Here is a 14,903-nt window from a genome sequence, read left to right on the forward strand (position 1 = left end):
TTAACTTTAATGCCTCACCTTGATTCTCAGTGTATAATTGAAAGCCCTTCCTATTGTTTTGTCCTAAAAGTTCAGGCTTGGGGGCAGCTAGGTGGTGGATAGGGCACTGGCCCTGGATTTGGGAGGACCTGAGTTCAAATCCGGCCTCAGACACTTGCCACTTACTAGCTGTGTGACCCTGGGCAAGTCACTTAACCCTCATTGCCCACCCAGCCAGTGTGTGTCAAGGGGCTAGACTTGAAGGTAGGTCTGTCTTCCTGACTCTATGGTCACTATGTGATACTCACTCCTAAGAAGCTGGTAAGGGAAGCAGAGTCATTCTAGTAAGAAAATATTCAGTAATGAACTGGCCATTTTAAAAAGTAGTCCCCACTCAAGCATCCCTAACCATTTAACACTAGTGTCTATCCCTGATAAGCCAATACTTTGGTCCATTGTGTCTATCATAGTCTTGGTAGGTCCCTCTATCTTGATCATGAGTAGAATTATAGTAAAAATTGATGGGGTCCTCAAATCTTCTTGACCTTTTTGTTAATGATTCTTTTTATGATCATGCTGTGAAAGTTAAATGGGAGGTGAAGGGTATAATATAGCACTTGATTCATTCTCTGTTCATTTTAAGAATTATCTTATTGTTATAATCAAAATGTTGTTAAATGTAAAATCATATAAGCTTATTTTCATGAGTTTTAGTTTCATTATTCAATATAAAGTCCCAATAAAAACTCTCCTCCCCCCCGCTCACTGTTTGCTATAAAATGTTGGTCTTCCCTTTACAAAGCCATTTTCTGGTTTCAGTTATCCTTGACTTACAAAGGTCTCTTGTGCTTATTTACTTTTCTAGAATTCTGTTACTACTGATAGCAGTTTAGGGTAAACCAAAAGACTTCTTTCAGCTTCTTTTCTTAGCGAGCCAGGATCCCTTATTCAGGTGGAACACTTTGAACAGCAAATTTAAATAAAAATTTCATGCAGACGCTTAAAGTGATTTCATTCGACCACTGTCCATTAGATAGATGACCCAGAGCTCCTGGCATAAAATCCAAGACTGGTGATGGAGAGTTGGTGCTGTGTGAATGAGATTGTTGCTCATGCTGGCTCCTTTTATATTAAAACTCCACCCTACTTTGTTAAAGGGAGAGCTTTGCTCATGCGACCTATGGGAAAAGTCTTCAGTTGCCAACCTCTACAGGTCTGTGTAAAGTAGGGTCTCTTGATTCCAAGAGTGGGATGTAGAAGCATTTTTCCTGAACCTGATACCCAGGAGAAAATGAACTACTCAGCTAAGCACAAAGTTAGAAATCCAGACTGCAGTCAAGCAGACAGCATGAGGTTTAAAGGAGCTGGTAGCCATTATTCGTGTCTCAGGTGTGAGGGATAGGATTCTGTGTTACTCACAGTACTTGTTCATTTTATTTTAAGGCAATAGGGATGCACTCTTTGATTTGGCATGTTTTTCTTTCCCCAGAGAGATTTTCCCCTACTTGGTGGTGGTGATTGGATTGGAGAATGTGCTGGTTCTCACAAAGTCAGTTGTATCTACTCCAGTAGACCTTGAAGTGAAGCTGCGGATTGCCCAAGGTAACAGTATTGAGGAGGAAGATTGTGTGTTAGAACCTGTAACTTGAGTGTGAAGTCCTTGAATGGGGACAAGAAAAGTCCAGTGGTGAAGAGGACTGATTACTGCAGCATGGATTGGGTAACTGCTGCCCTTTGTCCTCAGGACCACGAGCGATACTTCAAGAGGGGCTGTGACCTGTGTGGCTGGGAAAGGGTGGGTGGTCAGTCGATTTCTAAGCCAGCCTCCATTCCATAACTGGACACCTCTCAGGGCTGTTACCGCTAAGCCGGCATCAGACAGCCAAACTACCTCAGAATCCCAGAGCTTATCGCTCTCCAGGGTTTGCAGCCCGGCCGATAGAAAAGCCACCACTGGCTTAACAGTTGTCAGGGCTAGTGGTGAGAGAAGAGAAATCCAGTCAACAGCCTTATGAAGTGTCTGGAGTGGACCCGGTGCTGGAGCCCTCCAGGAGCCTCTGTTCCGTGGAGGGGGTGGGGAAGGAGTGTGGTACACGACTACACCCACACGTACAAGTAAGCATGTGAGGCAGCACAAACAGTGAGAGCAGCAGCGGCTTCATGTAGGAGAGGAGGAGACAGGAGGTGGCGCATCATGTGTGAGAGCAGCGAGGATTGTTTGAGCAGAGATGGAGCTAGTGAATAACAGACACAGGAGGGGAGACCCTGGAGCTTATATTGAGCCATAAGTCAACAAGCATTTGCCAAGTGCTTACTGTGCACCAGGCCATGTGCTAAGGATACAGAGTAAGCTCTCAGGGAGCTTATATGCGTATAAATGAATACCAGATCAGTCCGAGGTCATCACAAGAAGGTGGATCCCAGACAGGCCTCCTGCAGAACATGGAACGTGTGCCTGAGCCATGAGTGAGGCCGAGATGAGGGCACAGGGCATTGCAGACGGTGACGTGAGCTCGGCATGGGGGGAGAGGGGGGAGAGGGGGGAGAAGCTGCCTCCTTTGAATGCTCTGACTGGGTGTTCAGGCTGTCCAGTGCTGAAGGATTATGTGCTAAGAGCTAAGGACAGTGGGGCAGGACCTCTCCCTGAACTCTGCGTGGCCACTAGTGGACAGTTGTTTTTTTATGTCTTTGTTTTCATGTTTATGCTATACTGAGTCATCCTCATTTTATCTCTCCACTATTGGGCCAGATTGAATGTATGTGTCCTGAGTTCTCCTTCCCATCCCAGGCCAAGTTAGGGGGGAGTCATGTTGCTGGTGGTCTCTTACAACATTTACATTTCTTCCCTCAATCTAGAAGAGATACTTTGAGTAAGATCGCACAGTTTTTCTTGGCCATTTTTAACGAAGGACCATGGTGATGGAATACCGTCAGTCCTTTGAAATGGAACTAAGATGAAGGATAAGAACCATAACAAGTTTGTTTCTAAGCTCAAAAGGAAAACATAGGACACTCTTAGCCTCTACATATAAATGACCTCAAGGGTCATATACATCCCCAAGGTGTATCAGCCTTGATTTCTAGCCCTGGAAGCTCACTCTTTTTTTTTTGTTTGTTTGTTTGTTTTGTTTTTGGTGGGGCAGTGAGGGTTAAGTGACTTGCCCAGGGTCACACAGCTAGTAAGTGTCAAGTGTCTGAGGCCGGATTTGAACTTGGGTCTTCTTGAATCCAGGGCCGGTGCTTTATCCACTGTGCCACCCCAGCAACTCAATCTTGACTAAAGTTTTACATTAGGATTGTGCAGGTTTGAAAGCCTTTTCTAACGACTTCTCACCCTCCCTCTCACCCCATAAGTAGAAGGCATTTTTCTCTATAGTTAGGAACTTTACTAAATGGACAGCATTTAGTTGGGGAGGCATAGAAACATCACGAGTCATGGCAATGGGGCAGTGTTTGTGATGGGATTTTACATTTATAGAGCAGTGAGATTTGGGGCAGATTGTTTAACTTGAACCTGAGTTTCCCCAACTGTGAGATGGGGACAGTATCTACTAAAGTTGTTTTCCTGGGTTGTTTTGAGAACCAAAGTGCTTTGAAATATATGAAGTGCTAGCTATATAGATGCCAGGAATTAAGGGTGGAAACTGAGGTGCAGAGGTAATGTTGCCACAGCTAGTCCTTGTGCTTTGTCTCTTCTCCCCCCCCCCCCCCCCCCCCCCCCCCCCCCCCCCCCCCGCCGGCAGTCCATCCTGTTTCACCATCACTATTATCTCTAGGCTTAAGCAACGAGAGTTGGTCTATTATGAAGAACATGGCCACAGAACTGGGCATCATCCTCATTGGATATTTCACCTTGGTTCCTGCTATTCAGGTAGGGGCTCCTGGACAGTAATATAGCCTTTTGTTATCTCTGCCCTCAGCATTGAGCCTTTTGGAAGAGCTCCCATTCTCTTTCCCATTCTTCATTCTATGGGAGGTAACTTGCAGGGGAGTTAGGACCTACTGGTGCTGGTGGCTCATACTGTCAAGATATTCCTTGTTTGGAATGATGCCACTGAGTCTGGGGGGCTGGAAGTCCAAAGGCTCAGTGGGTGCCTGAGGCCTGTCTCACCCTAGTCTGCCTTCTGAACCCCTGAAGAGAAACAGAATGACCTCGTTTTTAAGAAGACTCCACTCTGAACTCTTTTTGTATCCCCATTGCTTAGCAGAGTGCCTGCCACACAGTAGGTGTTTAGTAAATGTTTATTGATTTATTGAACTAGAAGCTGGGGGATAGGACAGATTTAGGGGGTTTGGGGGAAAGCTGTGAGGCTTTATATGTAAGGGTCATCCTGGCCTGCTTACCATGTGTTGCTTTATCCCCAGGAATTCTGTCTCTTTGCTGTGGTGGGCCTTGTCTCTGACTTCTTTCTGCAGATGCTCTTCTTCACCACTGTTCTGTCTATTGACATTCGTCGAATGGAGGTAGGAGAGAAGACTGATTTCAGTCAACCCCAGCCCCCTTAATTTTCATGGTGGGGTCAGGGCCCATGGGGTCCTTGTTGCTCATTGCCTAGATTGTGGAACCTTAGAAGATATATAGGTCTTTTGACGTTGGAAAGTGTGTGTGTGTGTGTGTGTGTGTGTGTGTGTGTGTGTGTGTGTGTGTGTGTGTGTGTGTGTGTGTGTGTGTGTTGCCGCTTGGTTGTTAGTATTTGCCTAGAGTGGTAAGGCAAGGATCAAGGACTATACTTCTAAAAGCAGTGAGATGTTAAACTCAGGTCTCATCTTTATCTACAGCTAGCTGATCTAAATAAACGATTGCCCCCAGAAGTCTGCCTGCACCCAGCAAAGCCTGCAGGACGGGGCCACCGATACGAGCGGCAGTTGGCCATGCGACCCTCGACACCACACACGATCACCCTGCAGCCATCGTCCTTTAGAAATCTGCGCCTCCCCAAAAGACTGCGTGTCATCTATTTCTTGGCCCGGACCCGGCTGGCCCAGAGGCTAATCATGGTATCCCTACCTCATCCTCTCATTATTCTCCCCTATATCTATCCCAACCTGCTAAAGTACTACAGCCCCTCCTCTGATTCCCTCCTCTGTAGCTTGCCCGCTGAGGAGGCCAAGGCAGGTGATGGCCTGCTCAACATGCTGTGGCCTCCATGGAGTGATTGCACCTTTAAGGCTGGCTCCATGATCCAGGAAAAGAGCAAGGGGAGATTTGGGAAATAGCAACCCTGGAGGCTTTTGATTTCTTATCTGTTCTGATCCAAAATGTCTGTTGTCCCTCCCCCTTCAGATTCCTGGGAGATCTTGTGAGGAGACTGTAAAGTGCCATGTTCTTTCTGTCTGCTTTAGACAGAGTGAGATGATTCCTGGTTGTAGCGAGCAGTGAAGCTGCTAGCGTATTAAAGAGACAGTGATGGGAGGAAAGAGTGGCTTTGTTAGTGGTGTGGGAGAGTCCATCCTCAACTGCGTGGCATCAATGAGTGGCTGACCAGTGTGACAACAGTTTTGACCCTGAGACTTGGTTCCCAGTGGACATTTTCCTGGAAATGGGTCTTAGTTTAATAGATACTGGTGTTCCACCCCCCACCCCACCCCCCAAAATAGATAGATACATTTATTCTCTGAAGTTGACTGAAGGGTTTCAGCCTTCTGCCCATCAGCACTGGGACGAGCACTGATTCCAGGCCAATGTTGAGCACAGGGGTGCAGAGGGAAGGTGTCAAGGGAACTGGAAGCTGGAGCAAATAGTCACCATTAAGCCTACTGAACATCCCATTCTAGCATGACTCGGATCTGGGCATTTTAGGTGGCATTTGGGGAGAGGGACACAGCAGGAAACCAAATGCATATTTTCAACTTGGGGAAAATGTTTAGTAGTCATGTGGCCTTAAAGGTGCAAGGAAGTGGGGGATGGGTAGGTGTTTATCCCAGCCTGAACTTTGTGATCCATTCTGTTCACATAGCACATTCCCTGAGAGGTGCCTCCTCCCCATCAACCCATCAGCAAAATTCCCAGGCTGAAAATCTTTAGAGGCATTGTTGGGAATTTATCGATCCCATCCCTGCTTCTTTGCAGGTTGGCACAGTGATCTGGATCGGCATCCTGGTGTATACAGACCCCGCTGGGCTACGCACTTACTTAACGGCCCAAGTGACGGAGCAGAGCCCCTTGGGAGAAGCGGGGCTGCCCCCAATGCCTGTGCCAGGTGGGGTGCTGCCTGCAGGTGACCCCAAGAGTACCTTCTCCATCTTCCCACCGGATGCTTCTAAGCTAGCAGAGAATCAGACACTGCCTTGGGAATCCCCTGAAGTTCAGGAACCCCGGGACCATCTGGAGGGGGCTCCTCAGAGCAGCTTGCTGGACATAGGCCCTGCCCCAGAGGTGACATGGGGACCAGAAGATGAAGAGCTCTGGAGGAAATTGTCCTTTCGCCACTGGCCTTCCCTTTTCAGTTACTACAACATCACGCTGGCTAAGAGGTGCGTGTAGTAGAGGAGGAGGCAGCAAGATGACATAGCTTCAGGCCGCTTCTCTTAGAACACGACTCATTTTGGCAGATGAGGATTACTAACTTCCCCAAGAGAGGCACAGGGAGTCTGGGGGCTCAGAAAAGACAAGGGAAGGAAGTTTGGGGATTTTGCCCTGTCCTCTTGCCCCTGACCTAGGTGCTGGCTTCTTTATTGCCTCTCCAGAAGGGTTGAGTGTGAGGCATTGCTGCTGCCTCCTCTTTTTTTTTTTTTTCCTTTTTCTTTTCTTTTCTAACTATGTGTGTTGTTTTGGCAGGGCAGTGAGGGTTAAATGACTTGCCCAAGGTACCACAGCTAGTAAGTGTCAGGTGTCTGAGGCCAGATTTGAACTCAGGTCCTCTTGAATCCAGGGCCAAGTACATTATCCACAGTGCCACCTAGCTGCCCCCTGCCTCCTCCTGATGTCAGGGCAGTGAGCTGTTCTTGGTGGAAATTTGGTAGCCATGGAAGGCCTTTCATCTTGCCTTATCATCTTTCTACTCTGCTTCCTCCCAGGTACATTAGTCTCCTTCCAGTGATTCCTGTCACCCTCTACTTGAACCCACGGGAGGTTCGGCACCACCAGGAGGCTCAACATTACTGGCCCCTTAAGCTCCCAAGTCCTGGAACTGCCCAGGGGGAGGACCAGGCAAAGGCATTTGAAGGTCCCAGTAGGACCCAGGTCCATGGAGACGTTACCCTCTACAAGTAAGGGCCACCATCTCACTCTGGCGTCCTTGGCTGGCCCAGAAGTAGTAGGAGGTGTAGCAAAGTTTGAGAACAGGATCATACATTGTCCAGGGCCTAACTTTTTAAACTGTGTCCTGATTCCATATGGGGTCACATAAATGAATGTGGGGATCGCAAAATCTGGCAATAGTCAAAGGTTACGTGTGTCTGTTTTCTATACCGATACACCTGGGGTTGTGTAAAAATTTCTCAGGTGAAAAGAGGCGTCGAGGGGGAATGTTTAAGAAGCCCTGGTCTGGGGTCTAGGTTTCTTCCCTCACTTGCATAGTTTTGCTCCTGATGACTAGTTTGCTGTGCTAGTTCTGCCTCATTGGGTTTCTAGGCTAAGAGTTGGGATGTGGGGTATGTGTGGTTCCCAGGGGTGGGTATGGGGGTTGAATGGAGTTGATCCCACTGAGCACCATCCACATGCCATGCCCACAGGGTGGCCGCATTAGGTCTGGCTTCTGGTATCTTGTTGGTACTTTTGCTCTTCTGCCTCTATCGAGTGCTCTGTCCCAAGAACTATGGACAGCACGGCTCCTCCCATGGCCGTCGGAAGCGTGGGGACCTGCCCTGTGATGACTATGGATACTCTCCACCTGAGACGGAGATCACTCCTCTTGTCCTTCGAGGGCATCTCATGGTGAGAATTGGGAATGAGCCGGGTTTGTTCCCTGCAGAGATTCCTTCCTGGCACACATGATGGGGGAGGACAGGTGGGCATCTTTAGGTTGAACAGGGACAGGTCCTATCACAGGGCAGTTGATGCCAGGAGATGGCCTTGCATCCCTGCCCTGAATAAGCTGGATTTTCTGCACCCTTCAGGATATCGAGTGCCTAGCAAGTGACGGGATGCTCTTGGTGAGCTGCTGCCTGGTAGGACAGATCCGGGTGTGGGATGCCCAGACTGGGGACTGCCTTACCCTGATCCCCAAGCAAGGGTATGATTCTTTCTCTTATCCCTTCTTCCTGGCCTCAAAGGTCAGTTCCCTTCTTTACCCACTACTCTGCCCTAGACCCTGGCATGAGAGCCATGTTCTTCTTTCCCAAACACATTCCTATCCTGGCACCTTCCTTTCTCTGCTGACTAGGCTTCGGAGGGACAGCGGTGGTGTGTTTGATTCCCAAGAGAGCTGGGAGCAGCTATCAGATGGAGGAAAGGGAAGCCCCGAGGAGCTCGGAGACAATCCCCAGCTGCGACGCCTCCTGGGTCCCCCACAGCCTCCACTCTTTGGCGATCAGCCTGACCTGACCTGCCTCATCGACACCAACTTTTCTGAGCAGCCCCAGCCCCCGCCTTTAGAACCTTCGCAGCCTGAACCAAGGCACCGGGCTGGCTGTCGACAGCCCCATGACCCCCCTGGCTACAATTTTAAACGATTGGTACAGCGGGTGTACCAGGAGGAGGGGCTGGGCCCTAGCCCCTTTGCAGCCCTAGCCCCCCCTTCCCCAGTTCCTTCATTCCATGGCCCTGAGGATGAAGCCTGCTCGCATCTTGAAAAGGGGTCACCCATCCTCACCTGGACTCCCGACACAGAGAGCTCTGTCTGGAGCCTGGACCTGCAGGGGAACCTCATCGTAGCTGGGCGCAGCAACGGCAGGCTGGAGGTGGGGAGGTCAGGCGGGGAGTTGAGGACAGAGGGTAGGGACACTCTGTTGATGAGCAAGTCTTAAGGACAAAGGGCCTGGCTTTTGGCTTTCTTGACTCGTTCCCAAGTGGGCTTGGCTGGGGGCCAGAGATTGATTGCTGTCCCATTTCACTAATGGGAAAGTAGAGGAGGGGTAGGAGCCGGGACCCTGGGTCTCCAACCCGTAGCACTAGGCAGAGAATCGGCATCTAGACAGGCCCAATTTAAACCTACCCACTTCCAGCAAAGGGGGGCAAGGGTTGCTCTTTCCCATGGGGGTGGGAGGGAGGGCCTTAGTCTGTCCCCTTAGGGCAGGAAGTGAGGTGGGACTGTCCCCACTGGAGCAGGGCCCTCACAGCCTCTGGGGTTACAGGTGTGGGACGCCATCGAGGGCACCCTGCGCTGCAGCAATGAGGAAGTCTCCTCAGGCATCACTGCCCTTGTGTTCCTGAACAAGAGGTGAGGATAGAAGTTTTCTGGGTCAGGATGGCTCTTGGATCCCTTTGCGGAAGGGCCATCGGGGTCAAAGGTGCAGCAGACGGCAGTACGGGGCTTCCCCCAGGAGTCTGGAGGTCTTTGGAGAGGGGGGGCCATGTTGTAGACCAAGACCTGACAGTTGGATCCTGCCTCATACTCAGCAGCTGGGGAACGATGACCTCCTTTCATCTCCCTGGGGCTGTTTGCTCCCTCAAAGCTCTCCTCCTGTCGGTGTCTGGGGGCAAGGTTGAAACGCAGCTTCCCTGATTGCCATTGTGAGGTCCCCTTGGGCTTTAGGCCCAGCTTTTAGCATGTGCATCCAGCCCACCTTTGCCCCCTAGAGGCTACAGTAATGACTGTTCTTCTGTCCTAGGATTGTGACTGCCCGGCTCAATGGCTCCCTTGATTTTTTCTCCTTAGAGACTCGAACGGCCCTTAGCCATTTGCAGTTTCGAGGTAAAGAAGGGGCAGGGGGGCCAAGAGGAAAGATTCTGTGGAGAGACTCATTTGTAACAACTTTTTCACGCTTAGCTCCAGGGGGTGGAGGGCTGGGAACTGGCTTCACTCTCCTGCTTGTGTTAGTGGATATGGGAAGATAACCTCCTTCCTATTTTGGGTATTTGCTCACTTTGAACTGATTTTTTCCAGGGACTCCAGGCCGGGGCAGTGCCCCCTCATCCCCTGTGTACAGCAACAGTGATACCATAGTATGCCATCTCACCCACACAGTGTCCTGTGCCCACCAGAAACCCATAACTGCCCTAAAGGCTGCTGCTGGTCGTGTTGTGACTGGGAGCCAGGACCATACTCTGAGAGTGAGTATCCTTTGGAAGTTTGGGCAGTCTTGGGGAGGGTAGGAAGCAGGATCAGGGAGAATGAAGACCCATTCACAAGGATTTCTTGGTCACTGAACAAGTTAGTTCTCTGAGTATGAATTGACCTCCGGGTGTGTGTGTGTGTGTATGTGTGAGATTAATTTACACACACATACATACATGTGGGGCTCAGAGTTCTGATGCTGCCTTGTGTCTCAGGTGTATCGGCTGGAGGACTCGTGCTGCCTCTTTACCCTGCAGGGCCATTCAGGGGCCATTACAGCTGTGTACATTGACCAGGTGAGATCCAGTATGAGCTTGTAGGGAGGAAAGCCAGGGCCAAGAGCCCTCTGGGTGGAGGGAGGACGGCGTGTGCCAGAGCCACATTTGGCTGACTGCACACGGCTCCATCCCTGGGTGGGGCCCACTCAGTAAGGCCGTACTAACCCTCTAGAGATGTTACTACAGTAACCCAGTTTTTCCATCTCCGTTCTCTCAGACAATGGTGCTGGCCAGTGGGGGGCAGGATGGAGCCATCTGCCTTTGGGATGTTCTGACAGGTAGTCGAGTAAGCCATATGTTTGCACACCGTGGGGATGTAACCTCTCTCACCTGTACCACCTCCTGCATCATCAGCAGCGGCCTAGATGACCTCATTAGCATCTGGGACCGAAGCACTGGCATCAAGCTCTACTCAATTCAGCAGGTGAGGAGAGGAAAGGGGAGAGGGGATGGGCTTGTGCTTTTATCTTGCCCCTCTCCCATTTTAAGGACAAATTGGTTTATAAAGAGAAGATTCAAGGCCCCAGACAGGGTGGGACTGAAACTACAGTATCTATCTGTAACACTTGTTCCCCTCAACTTTCCTAGGACATGGGGTGTGGGGCCAGCCTGGGTGTCATCTCGGACAACTTACTGGTCACTGGAGGCCAGGGATGTGTCTCCTTCTGGGATCTAAACTATGGGGACCTGCTGCAAACTGTCTACCTGGGCAAAAGCAGTGAGGCACAGCCAGCCCGCCAGATTCTTGTGCTGGACAACGCAGCCATTGTCTGCAACTTTGGCAGCGAGCTGAGCCTGGTGTATGTGCCCTCTGTGCTGGAGAAGCTGGACTGAAGCGGGGTTAATACTGGGCCTGAGCACCCTCTCCAGAGTCTTCATAGCAGGCCTGGACTGGAGGTGACCTAACAGTGGTGACAAGGCTTGGAGCAGGAGGGAAATAGTCCACCTTTCCGGTGGTTGGGGAGGACAGCTGTTAGGAAGCTCCTTTCCCACTAAGGGCACTGTGTGTCCTGTTTACTGGTGGACCCTGTGCTAGGTGCAGGGATTGTTCCTTCTGCCTGGCATCTCTGGCTCTCCCTTTCCCCATTAGTGGGACCAAAGCTGTAGTACCTGAGGGTGAAGGAGAGATAGGGTTGGCTGGGTTTACCCTTGGGACTTTTCAGTGACTTCCCATCTTGCCAGTTCCCTCTCTTAAATAAACTTTCTAAAAAATCATGTAATATATAACCACCATGAGCTACCTCCATCTATGCCCTATAAGGGCACACGGTTACGTTTGTTACTTTCCTATGCCCACCTCAAACAAAGTGGTGGTGGATAGCAGCACAAGGAGATCCATGAAGTGTGTGTGGCCAGGCCTAGTTAGCATTAACAGCTCTTTGGTGTGGCATCCACACTCATAAAGAGGGAGAAAAGGCTGTATTTGGTCAACTTAACCATAAAACTCTGCCTTCTGCAGGGAGGCTGGTTTGAATACATTGTGGTTGTACTGGAGGGAAAATAGGGGAAAGGGGAGTAGAGTCCAGTGAGTGTGGCAGCACAATTGACCCACATGAGAGAATAGAGGTGAGTCGTGGGGGAGGAATAGGAATTTTAATGGAGTTGAGGTTATCTTACTGTGGAGTGTAGCCTGGGTAACAACCAGTATTATCACAAAGTGGGCAAAGTGCTTTGAAGATACGAACTCTCTTTGGCCTCATCTGCCCCCCCCCCCCCCCCAAGCTCTAGTTTTTGTCGCTTGTGCTAAGAGGGAGTCCTGGAAGTGTTTATGTGGCCTCTAGGCCCTGCTCCTTTACTTCAGCTGCCATCTAGAATCCCTCAAGGCTAACAGAATATTGGTTCCAAACCATCTAGTTCTGCATAAGCAAATTATTCACTTGGCAGAGCTATGGACTAGAACTAAGGGCCTGGCTTTGTGCCGGGGGTGTAGACCTGGATGGTTCTCTCCAAATTACACAACAGTGAGGAAAATGGAAGGAAATGTAAGACTTTATCATCAGAATAGTGCTGGCAGGTCTCTTTTCTGTCCATACTAATAATCTCCCAACATCAAGCCCTTAATGATGGTGTTGGACTCAACTTGGTGTGATGGGAAGAATACAGTTCATAGTCCGAGGACCTCTCTACCTGCCACTTACTACTTAGGTGGCTTTGGGCACTTTCTTCATAAAATGAAGAGGCCAGTATTTCTTCACAAGGCTTATTGTGAGGATTTAAGAAAAACCCAAGCGGCAGTTGCCTATAGAGGTTGGTTTATTTTAGTAGCAAAGAGCTGAAAAAAAAACATTCAGGTCCCAAGTTAGAGAATGGCTACTCTGTTCATGGCCTGCCCTGCTTGCCTTATCCCCGTGAGTCAGGTCCAGTTAGGGAAGGGCACCAAGTGAGTGCTGAAGTCAGTTCAGCAGTTCCATGCAGTCAAGAGAAATGAGCATCCTGGCAGGACGACTCTGGCTTCCACTAGACCAGGGCTAAAGGCAACAAGAATTGTCGGGGAGGGGAGGGGCTTTGACCTCCAAACCAGTGACGACTCTCCCCCGAGTTGTTGAATCCTCTTTCTCTACCCTGGCCCTTGGTAAACCTCCAGCTCCTTCTTTCTCCCTGGGCATCCCAGGGAGGGGGTAGGAAGTCTTTCCCTGGTCCAGAAGAGAGGCAGCTCAGATTTTGGATTGGGGATTTAGCAGGTTTAAAGGAAACATGTAGTGTAGGGAATTAGAAGCCAATGGACACCCATGACTCTAGGTCCAATTCATGTCTTATTTAGGGTCCAGAGTGGGTCCAAAAGGCTGAGAGGGTCATCACTTGGGCCAGTGCCCCGCAGTCCTTGCCCATTATGAGCCTGCAGGAAGCTCTGCTTGTTCATGCGTTGCTTCCCCCGAAGGGAACTGTCCAGGGAGAAGGCCTCAGGGGTCAGGGAGGCTAGTAGCTCTAGAGAAGAAGTGGAAGGCCCAGGGCTAGGTGCTGCAGGTACCTGGCTCTCCTCCTTAGGCTCAGGAATTTCTGGCTGAGGGGAGGAAGGAGGGGAAGGTGAAGGGGCACTGGTTAGCTCCAGGAGGTTGGGTGTGGGAGGACTGAAAGGCTCAGCAGGACTAGGAAAGGCCAGAGGAGGGGGCTCCTGCCCGCCCCCTTGAGGCCGGATGCTAAGCTTGGCAATGGTGGCTTGGATGGAGCTGATGGGCATGTCTGCACCCAGCACCAGGTCCTGGGGGTCCTGGGGGAGATATGCCTAAGAAAGGAGAGAGAGCCTCAGGAACTCTATCCACCCTATCCCACCCCAACCCCTCCTTCTCGCTCTGAGCCTCCCTCTAGCTACCTTCTGGGCCATGCTGGGGTTAGCAAGGGGTCTGCAGGCAGAAGGGGGTGCCACCCCGTGCCGCTGGAGCACCTGCTCTACGTGTCTCAGCACTGCTTCGTGACAAAATCGGAGGTGTAGCTGACAAGGGAACAGTAACAGTAAGGTCAAGGATCACCTTAAACTCAGCAGTCTGGCCTGCCTGCCTCTCTTTCCCCCCTACCTTCTCCTGTAACATGTGCTTCCGCTGTTGCCGCATCCTCCGGACCAGCTGCGTCAGGGCAGGAATCCCGTTGCCAGCTTCTACTTCCTGCACTGCAGCATAGAGCAGGGCAAAAGCTCCGGTACGGCCCACCCCAGAACTGTGTGAGCAGGAAAAGGAAGAGGCTGGTGGTGAGCAAAGTCCTGTGGAGAATGCCCAGGCCCTCCCCTGCGGCCACCCCAGCAGTACCTGCAGTGCACTACAATGGGTGTGTGCAGAGGCCGCTGATGCAGGTAGTGGGTATGCACCTCATGGATGAAGCGAAGCAGGTTCCCTGGGCTGTCCGGAAGGCCCCTGAAAGGGGGAGGAGAATAAGGAGCCTGCGGGACCTGAGCTGCTCCATCTGGAATCCCTTCCCCTCCCACCACATCCCCCAAGAAATTGCTCATTTTCCCACCTGGCTCCTGCCATCAGCGCCCCCTCCCCCCCACAATTAAACGCACAGCTCTGGCCAAGTTGGGAAGTGCAGGTGTACGAGAGATCGTTTGAGGCTTTGGTCTCTGAATTGCAGGCTTAGCACACGTTCCACATGGGTGTCTGTGGCCCGGACACTGCTCAGCACCAGGCTTAGAGGGCCCTGGACCAGAGGCTGGCCCCTCTCCGTGGGGAAATACTTAGCCACTTTCTGCTGCAGAGTAAAAAGACGCCAAGTGAGTTGTCAGAGTACCTGACTTGGGGCCATAGCAGGGAGACCAAGGGTTCTTAACCTAGCACCTGTGAATTTGTTTTTACAAGTTATTTGAATAAATATATTTCAGTATAATCTCTTTGGTAATCTCTATTTTATTTATTTATTTATTTATTTGTTTATTTATTTATTTTGGTGGGCAATAAGAGTTAAGTGACTGGCCCAGGGTCACACAGCTAGCAAGTGTCTAAGGGCTGATGCTTTATCCACTGCATCACCTAACGTGTCCCATTTCTTACACTTTAAAACC

General features: G+C 50.5%; 2 protein-coding genes across 2 annotated transcripts in view; one reads left to right on the forward strand and one right to left on the reverse strand.

Annotated features, from left to right (window-relative positions):
* Positions 1 to 14,728, forward strand: part of LOC122735479 (SREBF chaperone) — an 88,783-nt gene extending 74,055 nt beyond the window's left edge. Inside the window, exons 9-23 of the mRNA XM_043977041.1 lie at positions 1,469 to 1,581; positions 3,756 to 3,850; positions 4,345 to 4,443; positions 4,759 to 4,977; positions 6,050 to 6,453; positions 6,997 to 7,188; positions 7,654 to 7,855; positions 8,038 to 8,153; positions 8,304 to 8,820; positions 9,214 to 9,299; positions 9,691 to 9,773; positions 9,966 to 10,132; positions 10,352 to 10,432; positions 10,632 to 10,838; positions 11,003 to 14,728. Coding sequence (XP_043832976.1) covers positions 1,469 to 1,581; positions 3,756 to 3,850; positions 4,345 to 4,443; positions 4,759 to 4,977; positions 6,050 to 6,453; positions 6,997 to 7,188; positions 7,654 to 7,855; positions 8,038 to 8,153; positions 8,304 to 8,820; positions 9,214 to 9,299; positions 9,691 to 9,773; positions 9,966 to 10,132; positions 10,352 to 10,432; positions 10,632 to 10,838; positions 11,003 to 11,248 — 2,827 coding nt within the window. The 3' untranslated portion in view covers positions 11,249 to 14,728. The remainder of the gene's footprint in view (positions 1 to 1,468; positions 1,582 to 3,755; positions 3,851 to 4,344; positions 4,444 to 4,758; positions 4,978 to 6,049; positions 6,454 to 6,996; positions 7,189 to 7,653; positions 7,856 to 8,037; positions 8,154 to 8,303; positions 8,821 to 9,213; positions 9,300 to 9,690; positions 9,774 to 9,965; positions 10,133 to 10,351; positions 10,433 to 10,631; positions 10,839 to 11,002) is intronic.
* The window catches only part of PTPN23 (protein tyrosine phosphatase non-receptor type 23), a 40,945-nt gene continuing 38,691 nt past the window's right edge, over positions 12,650 to 14,903 (reverse strand). The window contains exons 21-25 of the mRNA XM_043977040.1: positions 14,409 to 14,593; positions 14,155 to 14,259; positions 13,927 to 14,065; positions 13,725 to 13,844; positions 12,650 to 13,637 (exon numbers count right to left, since the gene is read on the reverse strand). Of these exons, the coding sequence (XP_043832975.1) occupies positions 13,161 to 13,637; positions 13,725 to 13,844; positions 13,927 to 14,065; positions 14,155 to 14,259; positions 14,409 to 14,593 (1,026 nt within the window). The 3' untranslated portion in view covers positions 12,650 to 13,160. The remainder of the gene's footprint in view (positions 13,638 to 13,724; positions 13,845 to 13,926; positions 14,066 to 14,154; positions 14,260 to 14,408; positions 14,594 to 14,903) is intronic.

Source organism: Dromiciops gliroides, chromosome 1, assembly GCF_019393635.1.
Source record: "Dromiciops gliroides isolate mDroGli1 chromosome 1, mDroGli1.pri, whole genome shotgun sequence".
Classification (NCBI taxonomy): domain Eukaryota; kingdom Metazoa; phylum Chordata; class Mammalia; order Microbiotheria; family Microbiotheriidae; genus Dromiciops; species Dromiciops gliroides.